This window comes from Vanacampus margaritifer, chromosome 10, assembly GCF_051991255.1.
Source record: "Vanacampus margaritifer isolate UIUO_Vmar chromosome 10, RoL_Vmar_1.0, whole genome shotgun sequence".
Taxonomy (NCBI): domain Eukaryota; kingdom Metazoa; phylum Chordata; class Actinopteri; order Syngnathiformes; family Syngnathidae; genus Vanacampus; species Vanacampus margaritifer.
Window position 1 is genome coordinate 12,108,209 of NC_135441.1, and position 15,295 is coordinate 12,123,503.

Consider the following 15,295-nt stretch of genomic DNA (forward strand, 5'->3'; position numbering starts at 1 on the left):
GGTTTTGTTTGATGGCGGTGTAGTTGATTGGCTTGTTTGGAACTTATTTGGTTGGTGTGTTGCCTGTCTGGGTACATAGTTGGTTTGTTAGTTGACTTGTGATTCACTTGGTTGATTTTGTGGCTTGCTACATGGTGGGGTAGTTATCAGGTTGGTTTGTTACTTCAGTTATATTGTTTGGTTGGTCTGTTGGCCAGTTGGGAAGTTGCTTTTTTAATAGTTGGTTAGTTGGTTGGTTTGTTACCCAGTCAATTGGGTAGTTAGTTTTTTTGTTTGTTGGTTGGTTATACATTACTTGGTTGTTTGGTTTGTTCCATGGGGGTAGTTAATTAGTTGGTTACGTTATTACGTTAATTGGTTGGTTACATGTTTGTTTACTTACTTAGTTGTTTTGTTACTTGGTTGGGTAGTTACTCACGTGGTTAGTTAGTTAGTTAGTTAGTTGAGCAGATGTGCAGAATCCTGTCGGAGTAGTCGGCTGGTTGGTTTGTTACATGGTGGTGCAGATAGCTGAGTGGTTGGGTAGCTACTTGTTTAGTTTGCTATATGTTAGGTTTGTTATTTTAGTTAGTTTGTTGTTACTTGGTTGATTAGACAGGTAGTTGGTTTGTTACTTGGTTGGCTGGATAGTTACTCAGTTGATTGGTTTACTTACTTAGTTGTTTTGTTACTTGGTTTGGTAGTTAGTTAGTTAGTTAGTTAGTTAGTTAGTTAGTTAGTTAGTTAGTTAGTTTATTTTGTTGTTACTTGTTGATTAGACAGTTAATTGGTTTGTTACTTGGTTGGCTGAATAGTTACTCAGTTGATTGATTGGTTTGTTGTTACTTGGCTGGTTGTCAGTTGGTTGATTAGTTACTTAATTGAGCAGATGTGCAGAAGAAGAGTTATGCATGTATTAGCGATGGACATGATGCTTGAGCCATGTTAATGATTCCCCCATCACACAGTGCTCAGCTCATTATTATGTGCTTGTAATCCCTGTGTTGTACCGGCGGCGTTGTTGTCACAGCGGGACACAATGGCCCCATTCTTTATCCACTCTTCATTCATTCTTCCGCGGACGTAATCTCCACAGCCACTTATGCGCATTGGTGCGCTCTTTGCGCCGACTTTTAGCCAAGGCAAGAGGAGGGGTTGGGAGACCAGCGGAACTGTTCAGTCAGATTGTACCACACAAAAAACATGCTGTTTTTGTCATTTGGAAAACATCTCCGGCAAATACCCCAAAGCACGCACTGTAACTCCTTGTAGTGAATCATTTTGAGCTTGGATGTGTATATGAATTTTCAGTAGACTAGTTGAATAAATCATGCTGCTACATGGAGTCGTAGAGTTACCATGTTAAGATGACCATCAATTCAAATATGGCATATTTTTCAGTGTGTAGTGTTACTGCCGTGTCTGCTGGTCTCAGTTTGCACTCTATCTCCAAGAGCTCACGACGAAATACGAAATACATCTAACTTGAAAGTTGAGTGTTGTTGTCGTTCTCATCCACATTTGTATTACAGGTTTCACACATTCTTAACTGTTTGCATCAGGATGAGAGAAGTAACTACAAGTGCAGAAAGCATGGAGACAGAGACATTAGCTCACATTGACAAATAGAAGTGACATGATGACTGATCTGTGTTTGTGCATGTGTGTGTGTGCGTGCGTGCGTGCGTGTGTTTATGCGCTCATGTATTCACATTCACTGTCAGTCAACACTTCTAAAGCTTTTGGGTTCCTGTTGTGGGATGCACGTGTACTCACCGAACAAAATATGTGGTACCGAAGCACAATCTAATGACATCAAGTACAGTGATTACTATTTACTGTTAGTTAGTTGTTTCTTTAGTTGTTTGGTTTGGATTGTATGTGTTACTTGGTTGATTGGGTGATTTGGCTCGTTGGTTATTTTATTTATTTATTTGTTAATTTTTTATTCTTTGATTATTTGGTTGGTTACTATGGGGCCATTATTGTAGCAAATCTATTTCACAAATACGCAGTGTTGGGAACGTTAACTTAAACGTAACGTAACGTAGCCAGTCCCTCCAGCATTTCCCGGGCATTTTTTATGATTGTTGCGGGCTAAAATAATCAATAATAGATAAAAGAAATTGCCAATTCTATTAAAATATACAGTGCTTAATGCTATCATGGCTATATATATATATATATATATATATATATATACTATATTTCCACTTGACCTCTCTGAAAAACATACTTTTGTACACTTTCAAATATGAGAGTATGGTGATATATTTTCAGTTTATAATTCTACACATATAAAGATGTGTTAAATGATTGATTTACGTCAGAAAACTGCCCAACTTTAGGCTTAACATGCATCATTCACATACAAATGTCACTCCATCGCCTCCATGAGTGTGATCATATTTCTTTCAACACTTTTCGCATGTTTAGCACTCGTGAAATAAGAGAAATACAATTGTTGGTGCTATTAATTACACTACGTAGGCGAGCGTGTCGCTATGACTTACCGGTATCTTTATCGCTGTTGTGGTGCTTGTGGAGTCGCAATATGGCACTTGGTAGAACATGATTGTCAACAAATCGCTCCTCATGGCGGCCGTTTTTTGGCAAATATCGACTGTTATTTTTTATTGATGTCACTCTTGTCAAAGTTGTCAAAACAGTTCCAGGCGAGGACGTGGAATCTTTGCTATAATGCTAAATAATGCTAAGCCTTAAGGTCCAGAAAGAAGAAGGACGGCACGTCCGTCACGTCGTGACATGCTTCCTGCGGCACCTCCAAAATAAAAGTCAGTCTACATTTCAGCTGTCAAGACACTTTTATTGTGACGAAGTCCGACAACAACAGTGCCTCTAACTGTGCGCAAATGACATTTTCAGAGCTAGTCACCGCACAATGTTTTAATAATAATAATAATTTTAATAACAATCTAATAAATACATTGTAATGCAATGTATTTCTCATACAATAACCATAACTGCATTTCAAATATAGGGAGAATAATTAGTTAGATTAGTCTGTTCATGAAAAAAAAATTTAGTTAAACATTTTTGTTACTTGGTTGGTTAGTTAGTCAGAGGCTGGTTGGTTGTTTTGTTCCTTGGTTGGTTAGTCGGCTGGTTTGATGGTTGGTTGGTATGTTATTTAGTTATTTGGTTGTTCTGTTGGCTAGTTACTTGGTTGTCGCTTTATTTAGTTGGTTGTTGTTTTTTTACTTGTTTTAGTTATTTATTTAGTTAGCTAGTATGTATTGCACATTACATTACATAGCATATTACCAACAGCAGGCACAACAGTCATTGAAAATGTAGAGTATTGCTCACAGACTAGTCTAAGACATGTGGGACAGAGCACAGTGGGGGGTGAAAGGAAGCCATCATCCGACGTGACACTTCACTAGGCAGGAGAGACGCTCTTTGTTTGGATGCTTCTAGCCTCAGCGAAACACTGAGAGGGCCGAGAGGTTGGGGCTTGGCCACAGATTAGGACAAGACACACGCAGATCAACAAATGCACTTAGTCACAGCTCAGGATTTTCAAGGAATGTGGGAGGTGGGCATGGTGTACGTGCGTGTGTGTGTGCGTGCGCGCGTGTGTGTGTTTTGGGTGCATGCTTGGAATGTCCATCTCACCACCCAGTCAACCAGAAAACACACACACACTCTCTCTCTCTTCAGACACATACACGTGCAAACACACAGGTGGAGGAGGAAGGAGCACAAAGGCACAGAATCATCATCGCCACTTTTCAAATTTTAGTTTTTTTTCAGTTTCTCCTAATAGTCTATGTTGTAAAAAACCCAAAAAAAAACACTTATACAGTCAGACTAACCCCATAGACACAATTAGCCAGAGTACTAAAGTACCGATCTGTTGACTTTTGAAGGTTGAAAAGTTTTAAATAAATACAGTAAATAAATACAGTGGCAACTATATTCAATTATTTTGCCATCGAATGACAATAACATTATTCAAAGCATGTTTTGCTTTTTGATTTTATCACTGCGATTTGCTTCATTATTTCTTACACCATATGTTATGATCGTTTATGGCACAAGTGTAACTCCCCAAAAAAGCTAAAGAAAAAGCCAAATGTGTTTAATTAATCCATTGACTGTTGTTGAACTGAGGTAGCGCACGGCGTCGCAGGCAACATCACATTGCATCAATGTGTGAGGTAAAATGGCAACAGCAGCAGGTGTGTGCGCGCCTTTGTCTTTGTTACATTGTGGGGCCCATACACGAGTGTTTTTCCCGGTTTAACTACTTGAAATTGTGGGTACATTTTAGTGGTCCCCACAAGTTCAGACATCTTTTTGAGGGTCAAGACTTGGTTTTAGAGTTTAGGTTTGAATTGGGTTATGGTTGAGGTTAGAGTAAGGAATGGGGGTAGGCAATCATTTTTGATGGTTTGGGTTAGGGGGAGGGGCTAGGAAATGCATTATGTCAATGAGATATCCCCATGATGATACAAAGACAAGTGTGTGTGTGCGTGTGTGTGTGTGTGTGTTTGATTGTGTGGTGGCATGTGCGTATGCGCTGGTGCGTGGGTGGGTGTGCTCTTACTTGCGTTAATGAGTAATAGCGTCTGCCTCCAGAGAAGCTGATAAACGTCAGGTCGAGGACAGCAACACAAACACACACAGGCACTCACTCACTCACTCACTCTGAATGAAAATAAACCCCCACTAGCTTGATAAGTTAGACTCAGTCAATCCGATACACAGTTAAAAAGCAGCCCATAGCTAATGGTAGTCTCCGTCTCCGTTTGGACACAGTTGAAATTTGTACACAGGCGTCTACTCGCCGTCGGATGCTCTGATTGCAATTGGAAGTTGAAGGTCAACGCGACCGCCGCAAACACATTCTTGGCTGTAACAGTGAGTAGATGCACTGACAGGATGCACTAAACAGGTCTGAAAAATAAATACATCCTGAATACTACAACAAAGCCACAGATGGGACCACCAAGGACATGATAATTTGACACAGGTGGAACAAGGTGCAGCTGATCTTTAGATGTAGGTAGGATCCATTAGTACATACGCTTTGTGTCACAGGGGTTGAATGAGGTAGGAGAGGAGCTGATGGTTAGACACATGTGGAGGAATGTAGTCTTTGCACTGACCTGTATATATTACTGGATAGCCAATAGCCCATAAATGCCCGTCCAAGCTGTTGAAGTCACAGGGCGGCCATCTTACCCCTCCCATCTCATGAGCAGACTACTGTAGAAACTGTACGTATTGTATATGTACAGATTAGACATATACATCTCGTAGGCTCTTAGTATAGGGCCGGGGGCCGGTGGGTTGGTGAGGTGGTCACTATTTTTTAACAAGTGGATGGTGCTGCTTTGAAGACCCCCTTTTTTTTTATCGCTCAGTTCCTTAGACCCCAATATTAGATATGATCTAATATTGTTCTTATCTTCTATATCTTTTGTTGAATTACAGTATAATTCTTTAATAAATATAATAAATATACAAGTATTTCTACCTGTAAACATAATTAAGCATATAATTTATACATTATACATTTATATATGACTTATGCATTATTTTAAGGCAAGTTGTAAAATGTCTGAAGTCTTCTTGTTTATGTTTACCAAATTAAAAACATCATAAATAATGTTAATGCATTTTCCATGCTAATGTTCTCCAATTTCGAAACTGCAAATGTATAGGACCGTATGCTGAGAAACGTTTCTTGGGAGGAGTAATATGGCGGCCTTGCGGCTTCAAATGTCTTGGCATATTGGCTATCAATTAATATATACAGATCAGTGAGTCTTTGGCACAGGAGAAGCAAACTATTAAAGTGTAAGTCAACCCCAAAAAATCTTTACAATTTTATATTGTATGTGACCTCATTAGTCTAAACATGACGTTTAGCAAAATCCCCCCGTTTTTATCCCGCTGAGAAGCGTCCATTTTGCCACTTGCTGTCAACCGAAAATGACACAACAATTGCTCAGGGCCCAGGTAACCACCAATCACGGTTCACCTGCTTTCTGAAGCTGTGCTGTGATTGGCCGTTACCTGAGCCCTGAGTAACTGTGAAATCATCTTCAACTGATAGCAAGTGGCAAAATGGCCGGCCTCTGAGATGGATAAAAATGGGTGGATTTTGCTGCTAAAGTCATATTCCACAAACGCAATATTAATCAGAATTATGTGTTTAGACTAGTTAAAGTTAGGCATATAAAACATTTTACAGTATTCCGAATTTTTTGGGGGGGTTGACTTTAACTTTAAGCAGACATAAAGTAGCAACACACAAACATTAAAGAATAAGATGTCAGTAAATAGTTTGACCAGACGTCGATGACACAGGGAAGATTCTCTCTGACGTGGCTAGTTGAGTAACAGCCAATTTGTAATCCACCCTTGGAAAAAGTCCCCCTCTACTCCCCTCGCTTCCAGTGTAACAAGGCAGGTGTGGCGGGCTGGCACGCTACAAGCTGCTATTAGAGGCGGAGACAGCTTTTGGACATGTGCGTGAGGGTTCGACCATTAGGGCTATGTGTTTAAGTATGGGCAGAATGACAACATGCCTACACATGCACGCACACGCACACACCTAAGCAGTTAACCTGTGTGTGTGTGTGTGTGTGTGTGTGTGTGTGTGTGTGTGTGACGTGCGTGCGTGTGTGTGCGTGCGTGTGTGTGTGTGCGCACGCTCACACGTGAGTTTTAGGAGACAAGTGTCTGTAGCTGTCATTCAACATAGATAATGTGTGTGTTTGTGTGTGCGTGCATGCACTGTATACCCAGTGCACACCAACTGGACACTTAATTAGACACTTTTGCCATCTAATAGGATCCGACACAGGAGCTGTATGGAACAGTTCCGCCTTTCCACTAATAATGACATTATCATACATTCATAAAACTAAGTTATGGACTTCACACGTCTGATTTTATGACATCATTATCATGCAAGTTAACGACTCTTTGCGCACAGATGGGCCTATTTACGCTTTCAATTTTATGACATCATTAACTGTCAAACAAGCGTAAAATAAGTAGTGGACTTCACAAATCTCATGTTATGATGTTATTAAGTGTCATACAAGTGTCAAAAGAAGTTATGGACCACACATACAATTTTATAATAATAATCAAAAGCGTAAGGAAGTTTTATTTGTACGTATAGCGCTTTTCACAGACACAAAGTGCTTTACAGGGTTAAAAAACGTACACACACGTTCACACACCAGTGGTTGGTTGCTGCCACGCAGGGCGCTGTCAGGTCCACTGGGAGCAATTCAGGGTTCAGTGTCTTGCTCAAGGACACTTCGACATGGTCACCACCAGGGGAGAGATTCGAACCCATAACCTCACGGACGGGAGACGACCACTGTACCACTGAGCCGTGCCGCTCAGAAAATGCAAAGCAGTAGTAATTTTTTTATGAAATACAAAAATATTTGACAAAATCTAAAAAAAAAAAACCTGCAATATCACCTTAAAAATTTCACAAATATTTGAGAAACGTAAAAATAATAATAAGAATACCTGACATTAATTATTTAAAAAACAATTATTTAAAAAGTACAACTTAGACAAATATACTTGTAAGCTCATTCACATTTTCATGACCCCCCCCCCCCCCCCGATATGTTAAAAAAATAATAATAACAATTATATATCATTGCTGCTATGTGAAAAATTTTAAAAATATATATAATTTGTTTACATTTTTGGGATGTCTATATTCAGTTTCATCCCAAAAATAAAAAAATGAAGAAAAAAATGGACATAAGTGTTTTCACATAGTAGGAACGCTATATTTTGTAACCCGTTTTTTGTGAAAACCGCTTTTTAGTGGTATGTCTATATCCCTGAACTGGCCGCCAACCAACCACAGCTTAGAGAGCACTTTTGCGTGATGTCACGTCCGGGTCTGAGTTTGATTGTTGTATTTTTCCCCCTGACACACGCACATACAAAGACAAAACTCCCATCTGGCTTTCCAGCCAACAGCAACAGCAGTGTTGTGATGGACCCTCTGGAACCTTTCAAGTCAGCTGTCTCTCGTTGTTATTTTAGCACAGCAAGAACATTGGCAACATTTACTATTTCATTTTATTTCCATCTATGGCTACTTTGCTCCACACAAACAGTGAGAGCTGTGAGATCAGCGCAGCAGAGAAGCCAATTTTTTTTTTTTTTTTCAGTGGGGTGGCCATGGTGACACAATGACTCAATAAGGGGTGGCAATAAAATGCATATATATACATATACCATATACATACAGTCTGACAACTCAGAAGTTGTCAGGTCAGCCTTTGCTACGCAGTGAAAATGGCGAAAATATCATTGTTTATCATTTCATCGACTATCAGTGTTTCATGAAATAAAATGCAACGTTGAGCTGTGCTTAATTTACTAATGCCTTTTTCTTGCACATGCTTAGGGGGATAAAAATTCTGAATATACTGTATGGAGAGTTGGCCACCATTGGCCAACATGTAGCATCAACGGGCTGTCAGTCTTCTGTTTGACCCAAGAGAAAAAGCACATTGATATAGCTTTGCTCCAAAAAACAGTCTAGCCCTTACTACTAAACAAGAAGTGTTTTTTTTAATATACGTATATATTTAATGTAATCAAATATTATATATAGCCCTGCGATTGGCTGGCAACCAGTTCAGGGTGTACCTCGCCTAATGCCCGAAGCCAGCTGGGATAGGCTCCAGCACCCCCTGCGACCCTTGGTAGGACAAGTGGTTAAGAAGATGGATGGATGGAAATATTATATATATATATATATATATATATATATATATATTATAAAATATATATTTTATAAAAAAAATTGAAATTATTTTTAATTTTTATTATTTTTACAAAATTTTATATCGAAATCATTTGCCTGATTTTGTCATTTTTAACGTACTGTCACAATATTAATTAAAAAACACACGAATATGCCTGCTAAAATTGTGTTTTTCTATATGTTTGTATAGCTTCTCAGTCATTCAAGTCATGCTAATCTACAAAGGTTTAATTGAGGCAACTGGACTCTTTGTTGAGTTTGTTAGGCTAACAAAATGCAAGAAGTGAAATTAGCGTCACTGCCGTGGTGTCTTCCTGTCATCAAACTGCACAGTAGTAACGCATAAAAACAGATGTGCACGTGCAACACACTCGCACACGGGCGCGCTGACGCACAAACATCCTTTAAGGTGCTGCAGGATGTCACATGGAAAAGGAATATAAAGGCCAAATGGACTAAACAGACTGGAAAGTTGTAAAAGACTACTGCAACTTTCTTTTCTTTCCTGCGCACACAGACACAAACACTCACAAAGTATTGCGGGGGGGAAATTATTAGGAAAGTTTTTAAGCTGAAAATCTTAGATGAAAACTCCATGAATGTTCAGGGAAAAAGTAATAATAAAGATACACAAATCTCAGAGCATCATAGCATATGCATGTCACTTCTTCTGATACTTTCACAGAGGAAATATTACAAATCTTATTTGAAAATGTAATATCTCACTGCCTGAACTGTTCCGGTATGTACACTCTGGAAATGTTATTTATCGCATATTCTAACACACACACAGATTGAATGAGAAACTGAGATGGCATCAGTTTCCCTGGAGGAGGTTGCGGCTCTGTCTTTGCTTCACTGTCGGGAGAGGTTAACTGTCCAAAACTGAGCGGTTCACTGAGAGGTCCTGCTCCTGCGAAGCTTTAGTGTGTGTGTGTGAGTGTGTATGTGTATAAATCACTCCGGAGCGATAAAGCGCTGATATACGACTCGGCCAGAGAGGGAGAGTGTGAATGAGCATGACGAGGGGAGTGATGTGGAGGAACAGTCTCATGAGGGTCATGTCGTTCAAGGGGGGAGTCGTAGGCGGGCTTGGTTAAAGCATGGGGGGCTGTCGGTGGGAATGAGATTTCAATCTGTTGGAAGCATGGAAGAAAATGGCAAAGGGAACGGGAGTAACATGTGGAGTACCGAGAGAAAAAAAACAGGAAAGTGGTGACTGAAAATGTACAGTTGGCATCAGTTAAGCCAGTTAGCACTACCCAACTCAGTGCACCTCTATTTAAGCTCTTCTTCTTCCTTTTCTTATTTTCATTTCGGCTTTTCTCATAGTTAAATTTTAGCTTCAGCCTGCTAATGTGACAAGAGCGCACCCTATTTGTCAGTATTTAATAAACATACAAAGTAAATATGAAAATATTGAAAATATAAGACAAAAATAATGAGATATGTAAATAATGCATAGAAAAATTATAAATTAGATAAGAAAAACTATACTAGTATATAGTATTAGAGTAAAAAAAAAAGAACATATTTAAATAATACAATAAAGACAAATATTAGACCAAAATATTGAAAACACTAAAATATTTGACAAACTGTCTAAAAGCAAATTCTTGGACTAAAATATTTAAAAAAAAATTATAGGAAAATGCTTGACACAAATATTTTATATTATAAAACTATAAACTATAAAAATATTAGACCAAAAAATAAATACCACGATAAAAAATATATAAAATAAATATTACATAAATATTTAAGACAAAATTACATTTAAAAATACACAAATACAATATACAAATGAAAAAATATATTTGTTGAAATATGCACATAATAAAAAAAAATCAATCAAAAATTATATTAAAAAATACATGATTAAAAGAAAATACAATAGGATGTGTTTTTGTGTGTGCGCTTGTGCGTACATGTGCACAATCATGTGTGTGCAATGTTTAAAACTGTGCCCCTCTGACAAAACCCTGGGTCCTAGCTTGCTCCACCCTCTACCCCTCCCCCAACCCATCCACACCCAGTAAAATTGGTCTAAAACCACACTGCCAGGAGCAAATTGGGAATCTGTGTTCTGCTCAAGGAACTGAGATTGAAATCGGCCACTGTACGACCCAATCTATCAACTGAGCCACAGTCACCCTGCTGAGAAATTACACTCTCTCCACTGGGATCAAATGAAAGCAAAGTGACGTCCAACATTTACAGTATGTATGTACTGTATTTGCTCATCAATATATCATATTGTGTCACACACCCACAGCAAGCTATTTTGGAGAGCAGTGAGAGTTTGGTGAGGAGCGTTTGAGCAAATTCGGTTGCTTTTTTTAGCCCGCGTATATGTCAGCGTGTTCGGCCATTGTTGAAGGAGTCGTGAGAAGACGCCACCCAGCCTTCCCTGCTTCCTTCTCTTCCTGTCCTCTGCTGCGCTGCTGTATTTCATCCCCTCTTTCTATTTTTTTTCCAACCTCACACTCTCACTCCCTAAAATTCCACCATCGTTTGGTCAATTCTGTTATTTTTTTTTTTTTTTTGAGCAACTCGAAGCGATTGTCTCTAGGCTCCCCCTACAGTTAAATACAAATGAGCTGCTGACAATTTAAATTAAAGTAACTAATTTTTTTGTCATTTTCCATGAGAGTGAGTTAAAAGTTTTACGGCTGCAATAAAATTTTTGTGATTTATAGTGTATGGCAAGGCTTACTTGTGGATGCTTGTTTTCACAGAAATTGTGGTTTTCCTTAGATTTCGGCATTTTGACAAATATATGGATTTTGGATGTTCACTTTTAACCACTACTGAAGTACTGAATCTTCTTCAGTTTCATATATTGGATCTCAGTCAGTGTCATCCAAAGAAAAGCAACAAACTGGGTAAAAAAAAAAAAAAAAGTGCAATAGTGGTCCAAATCCAAACATCCCTCAGATTGACCACTTTTTCCTGAAAGAAGATAAATAAATGAATCCCGAACGACCATTATGTGGTGGTGCTGAAACAGCACAGAAAATCCTACGCGCACGCAAACACTCGAGAAAAGCATACCTAAAAAGCAAGATCACGGGCCACTAGCGACGGACAAGAAGAACAGTGAACCGCGTGAGAAGGTTCAAAGAGACCGTGTTCTGGATCTTATACCCTTTTATACATGGGGATTGCGTCATCCAGAACAATGGGCTACGTGCCTTTTTAGGTACGCTTTTCTCGAGTGTTTGCGTGCGCGTAGGATTTTGCGTGCTGTTTCAGTGCCGCCACCTGGCGGTTGGGAGGGACGAAATAGAACTACTTTGAAGATGATTATGAAAACAACATCAGACAAAAATATTAGAGAAATACACAAATATTAGATTAAATGCAAGAACATTAGATGGAAATATTTTAAGATAATCAGTCAAAAAAAAAAATGAAAACCCTCTTAAATAGTCAAAATATTTGGATAATCCAAAATGATATGAAAAAACACAATAGTAGATAAAAAATACAAAATATTACGCAAAAATGTTTTAAAATAATAAATACACAATTAATGAAAAACAGCTGACAAAAAAGAAATATTAGTTGAGTACACAAATGTTATATAAAAACAAAATCTGACAAAAATGCTTTTAAATTACGCAAAATTATTTGAAAATAAATAAATAAATACGGAAATACAAAAATTTGGGGGGAAAATACTAGAATAGAAAAATAATGGATAAAAAATCATAATTTAAAAAAAATTGAACATTTGACAAAATAATATTACACAACCGCTAACAACAATCAGAAGCAGAAAAAAATAACGCACACTGACAACACTAAACACATTAAACAGAAGACTTTAAAATATTTAAAAGTCAAGAAATAAAAGTAGGTTTCTATAATGAATAAAGCACCAAACTTAAAAATGGAACCTTTAAATTTTTAACCTAGATGTAAAAGCATTTACACTTGGGGCTGAAATGGGGCTAAATGCCACTTCGCCATGTTTGTTTTGAACTCTGCGCTCTACCAATTGACCTGAGTCTGCAGACCTCAGAGCCCTGCTGGGTTTATATTCAATCAGCATTTCATTAATGTATTCAGGACCCATATGATATCATTCCGTCATAGCAGATTTTTTAAATCGAATCTATATATTAGAAGGAAATATAAAAATACTCCACAGATTATTTAAAAAAAAAACAACTACGGTATCTCTTATACCAGACATTAGCATGTAACTAATGACATGAAATGTTCGTTCTAAGCATCTGTTCTTATGATCCAGGTCCCCCCAGGGTGTCGGAGCGCGTGTCCCACCGGCAAAGCGTGCGCCTGGGCCGCACGATCAAACTGCCGTGCCCCGTGGAGGGCGACCCGCCGCCGCTCATTATGTGGACCAAGGGCGGCCGCAACATCCACAGCGGCTGGACGCGCTTCCGGGTGCTGCAGCACGCTCTACGCATCAAGGAGGTGGAGGCGGATGACGGCGGCGCGTACATCTGCAAGGCCACCAACGGATTCGGCAGCGTCAGCGTCAACTACACGCTCATCATCATCGGTGAGTGGAAGCGAACGTACAGATTGGGATGTTATTATGGAACAGTTCTGACAATTGGCAATATTTTAATTACTGTGAGATTTAGGGGTACATATGCTAATTGGTGATTATGAGGGGTCATTCTCTTTGTTTATAATATAGACAACAATGAGAGGGCTTTGGGTTCAACTTGTGTGGTTGTTTTGGCGGGGCATTTGGGTTGCATCATGTCATGTTGTGGGCGCGTCCCAGCGCTGATGTCACCATCCAGCAGACGTTGTGTCTCATGCCTTTAATCACTGTGTCTGAGACAACACGCACACAAACAGCAGTTGACAGAAAAAGTAAAAAAAAAAAAAAAATGCACACCAGATTTTTGTGATGTAAAAAAATAAGACCAAGATAAATCTTTAAAAAAAAAAAAATGCCACCACTGTGTCCTTTAAACATGTACAACTCTATTGAAAAAATCTTGCTAAGTGTGGCTGTGTTAAATGGTCAGCACACACCTGCCAGCCACTATTTAAAGAGATCTGATTAACGCCCCCCAAAAAATGTCAGCTGTTCTAGTGTCGGTGTGATGGGTTAATTCTGAACATAGCCAAATCCATGGTTATAAGAAGGTGTGCACACCTGTGCAAACACATTATCACATTTGCTCATTTTTAATTCCCCTCTCTAAAAGATGCTTCTTCTTTTTTTTTTGCACAAGTTGCACCTCACATTAAGGATGGAACATTTTTTGGAATGATTTATCATGGTCTCATATTTTTTACATCACAAAAAGCTGGCATTCGAACAGGGGTGTGAAGACTTTTTCTATTCACTGGTTGTGTATATATAATGGCTACTGTCCTCATGCATGCAAACCAATATTTCTTAAAGTCTAGTTAGCCATGACATATTTTTACATTTGGGGGAAGAAAAGAAAAAAGAATTGTTCTGCCTAAAACTATACATTTCTGGCATAGATAAATGACATACATAATTATATGCTAATTTTCAGACCGATTCATTGAAATTGAATGTGCCACAGCACGGTGGCTTGGAATCACTGATGTAAACAACATAGCTGCAAATGGCACAGCACATTCACACATGCAGTTCTGTCCACTATGTGTGTGTGCGTGCTTGGGGTGAGGGGTCGGGAAGTTTCGGGGGCCAACAGCTGCCATGTTGGACATCCAGGCGTACAGCTGCTGTCTGTCTGTCTTGACTGCTCATTGGTTGTCTTCCTTTATTCTTCCATCGAAAACAGTAACTTAAGTCTCATCGTAGTTGGATTATCGCATCACGTTGTGTATCATATTGTGATTGGATTGAATCATATTGGATTTTAATTGGCCGAAGTAAATCACATTGTATTGTGATTGGATTGAATTATATCGTATTGGAAATGAAGAGAGTCAAATTGCATCGTAACTGCTCTGAAATGCATCATAATTGGAGTGAATTGTATTGCATTGTAGTTGGAGAGACTTACTGTCAATAGTATTGCACCACATCTTAATGGGGTGATTTGTATTGAATCTTATTTGGGTTTTATTGTATTGTCTAACTGGAGTCAATTGTATCATAATAAGAATCCTATCATAAAATGGTAAAAATTGATTACGGTAAAATTGGATTTCGGATTTTAGCGAGAGAGAAAAAATCTTGTATTTGAGTAGTAATACAGTATATTACGGAAGAGGATTAGGGCCAGTGAAGAGAAAATTAAAAGGGTTGGCAGGATTCTGACTTTAATCGCAGAATTCTGACTTTAAAGTGAGAATTCTGACTTTAATTGCAGAATTCAGACTTTAAAGTGGGAATTCTGACTTTGTGACGTAGAGCTATGAATTGTGGGGAGAAGTGAGATTAAAGTCAGTATTCTCACTTTAAAGTCTGAATGCTGAGAATAAAGTCAGAATCCTGCCAACCTGTTTTTTTTTTCTCTTCACTGGCCCTAATCCTCTTCCATAGTATATATTTGTCTGGTCTTAACTCATGGTGTCTTCTTACTTCTGTATGGT

General features: G+C 38.6%; 1 protein-coding gene across 2 annotated transcripts in view; it reads left to right on the plus strand.

Moving 5' to 3' along the window:
- fgfrl1a (fibroblast growth factor receptor like 1a) overlaps positions 1-15,295 on the plus strand; it is a 48,268-nt gene that overhangs the window by 9,614 nt on the left and 23,359 nt on the right. For both annotated transcript variants that reach the window (XM_077577672.1, XM_077577671.1), the window contains exon 3: positions 13,029-13,301. In XM_077577672.1, coding sequence (XP_077433798.1) covers positions 13,029-13,301 — 273 coding nt within the window. The remainder of the gene's footprint in view (positions 1-13,028; positions 13,302-15,295) is intronic.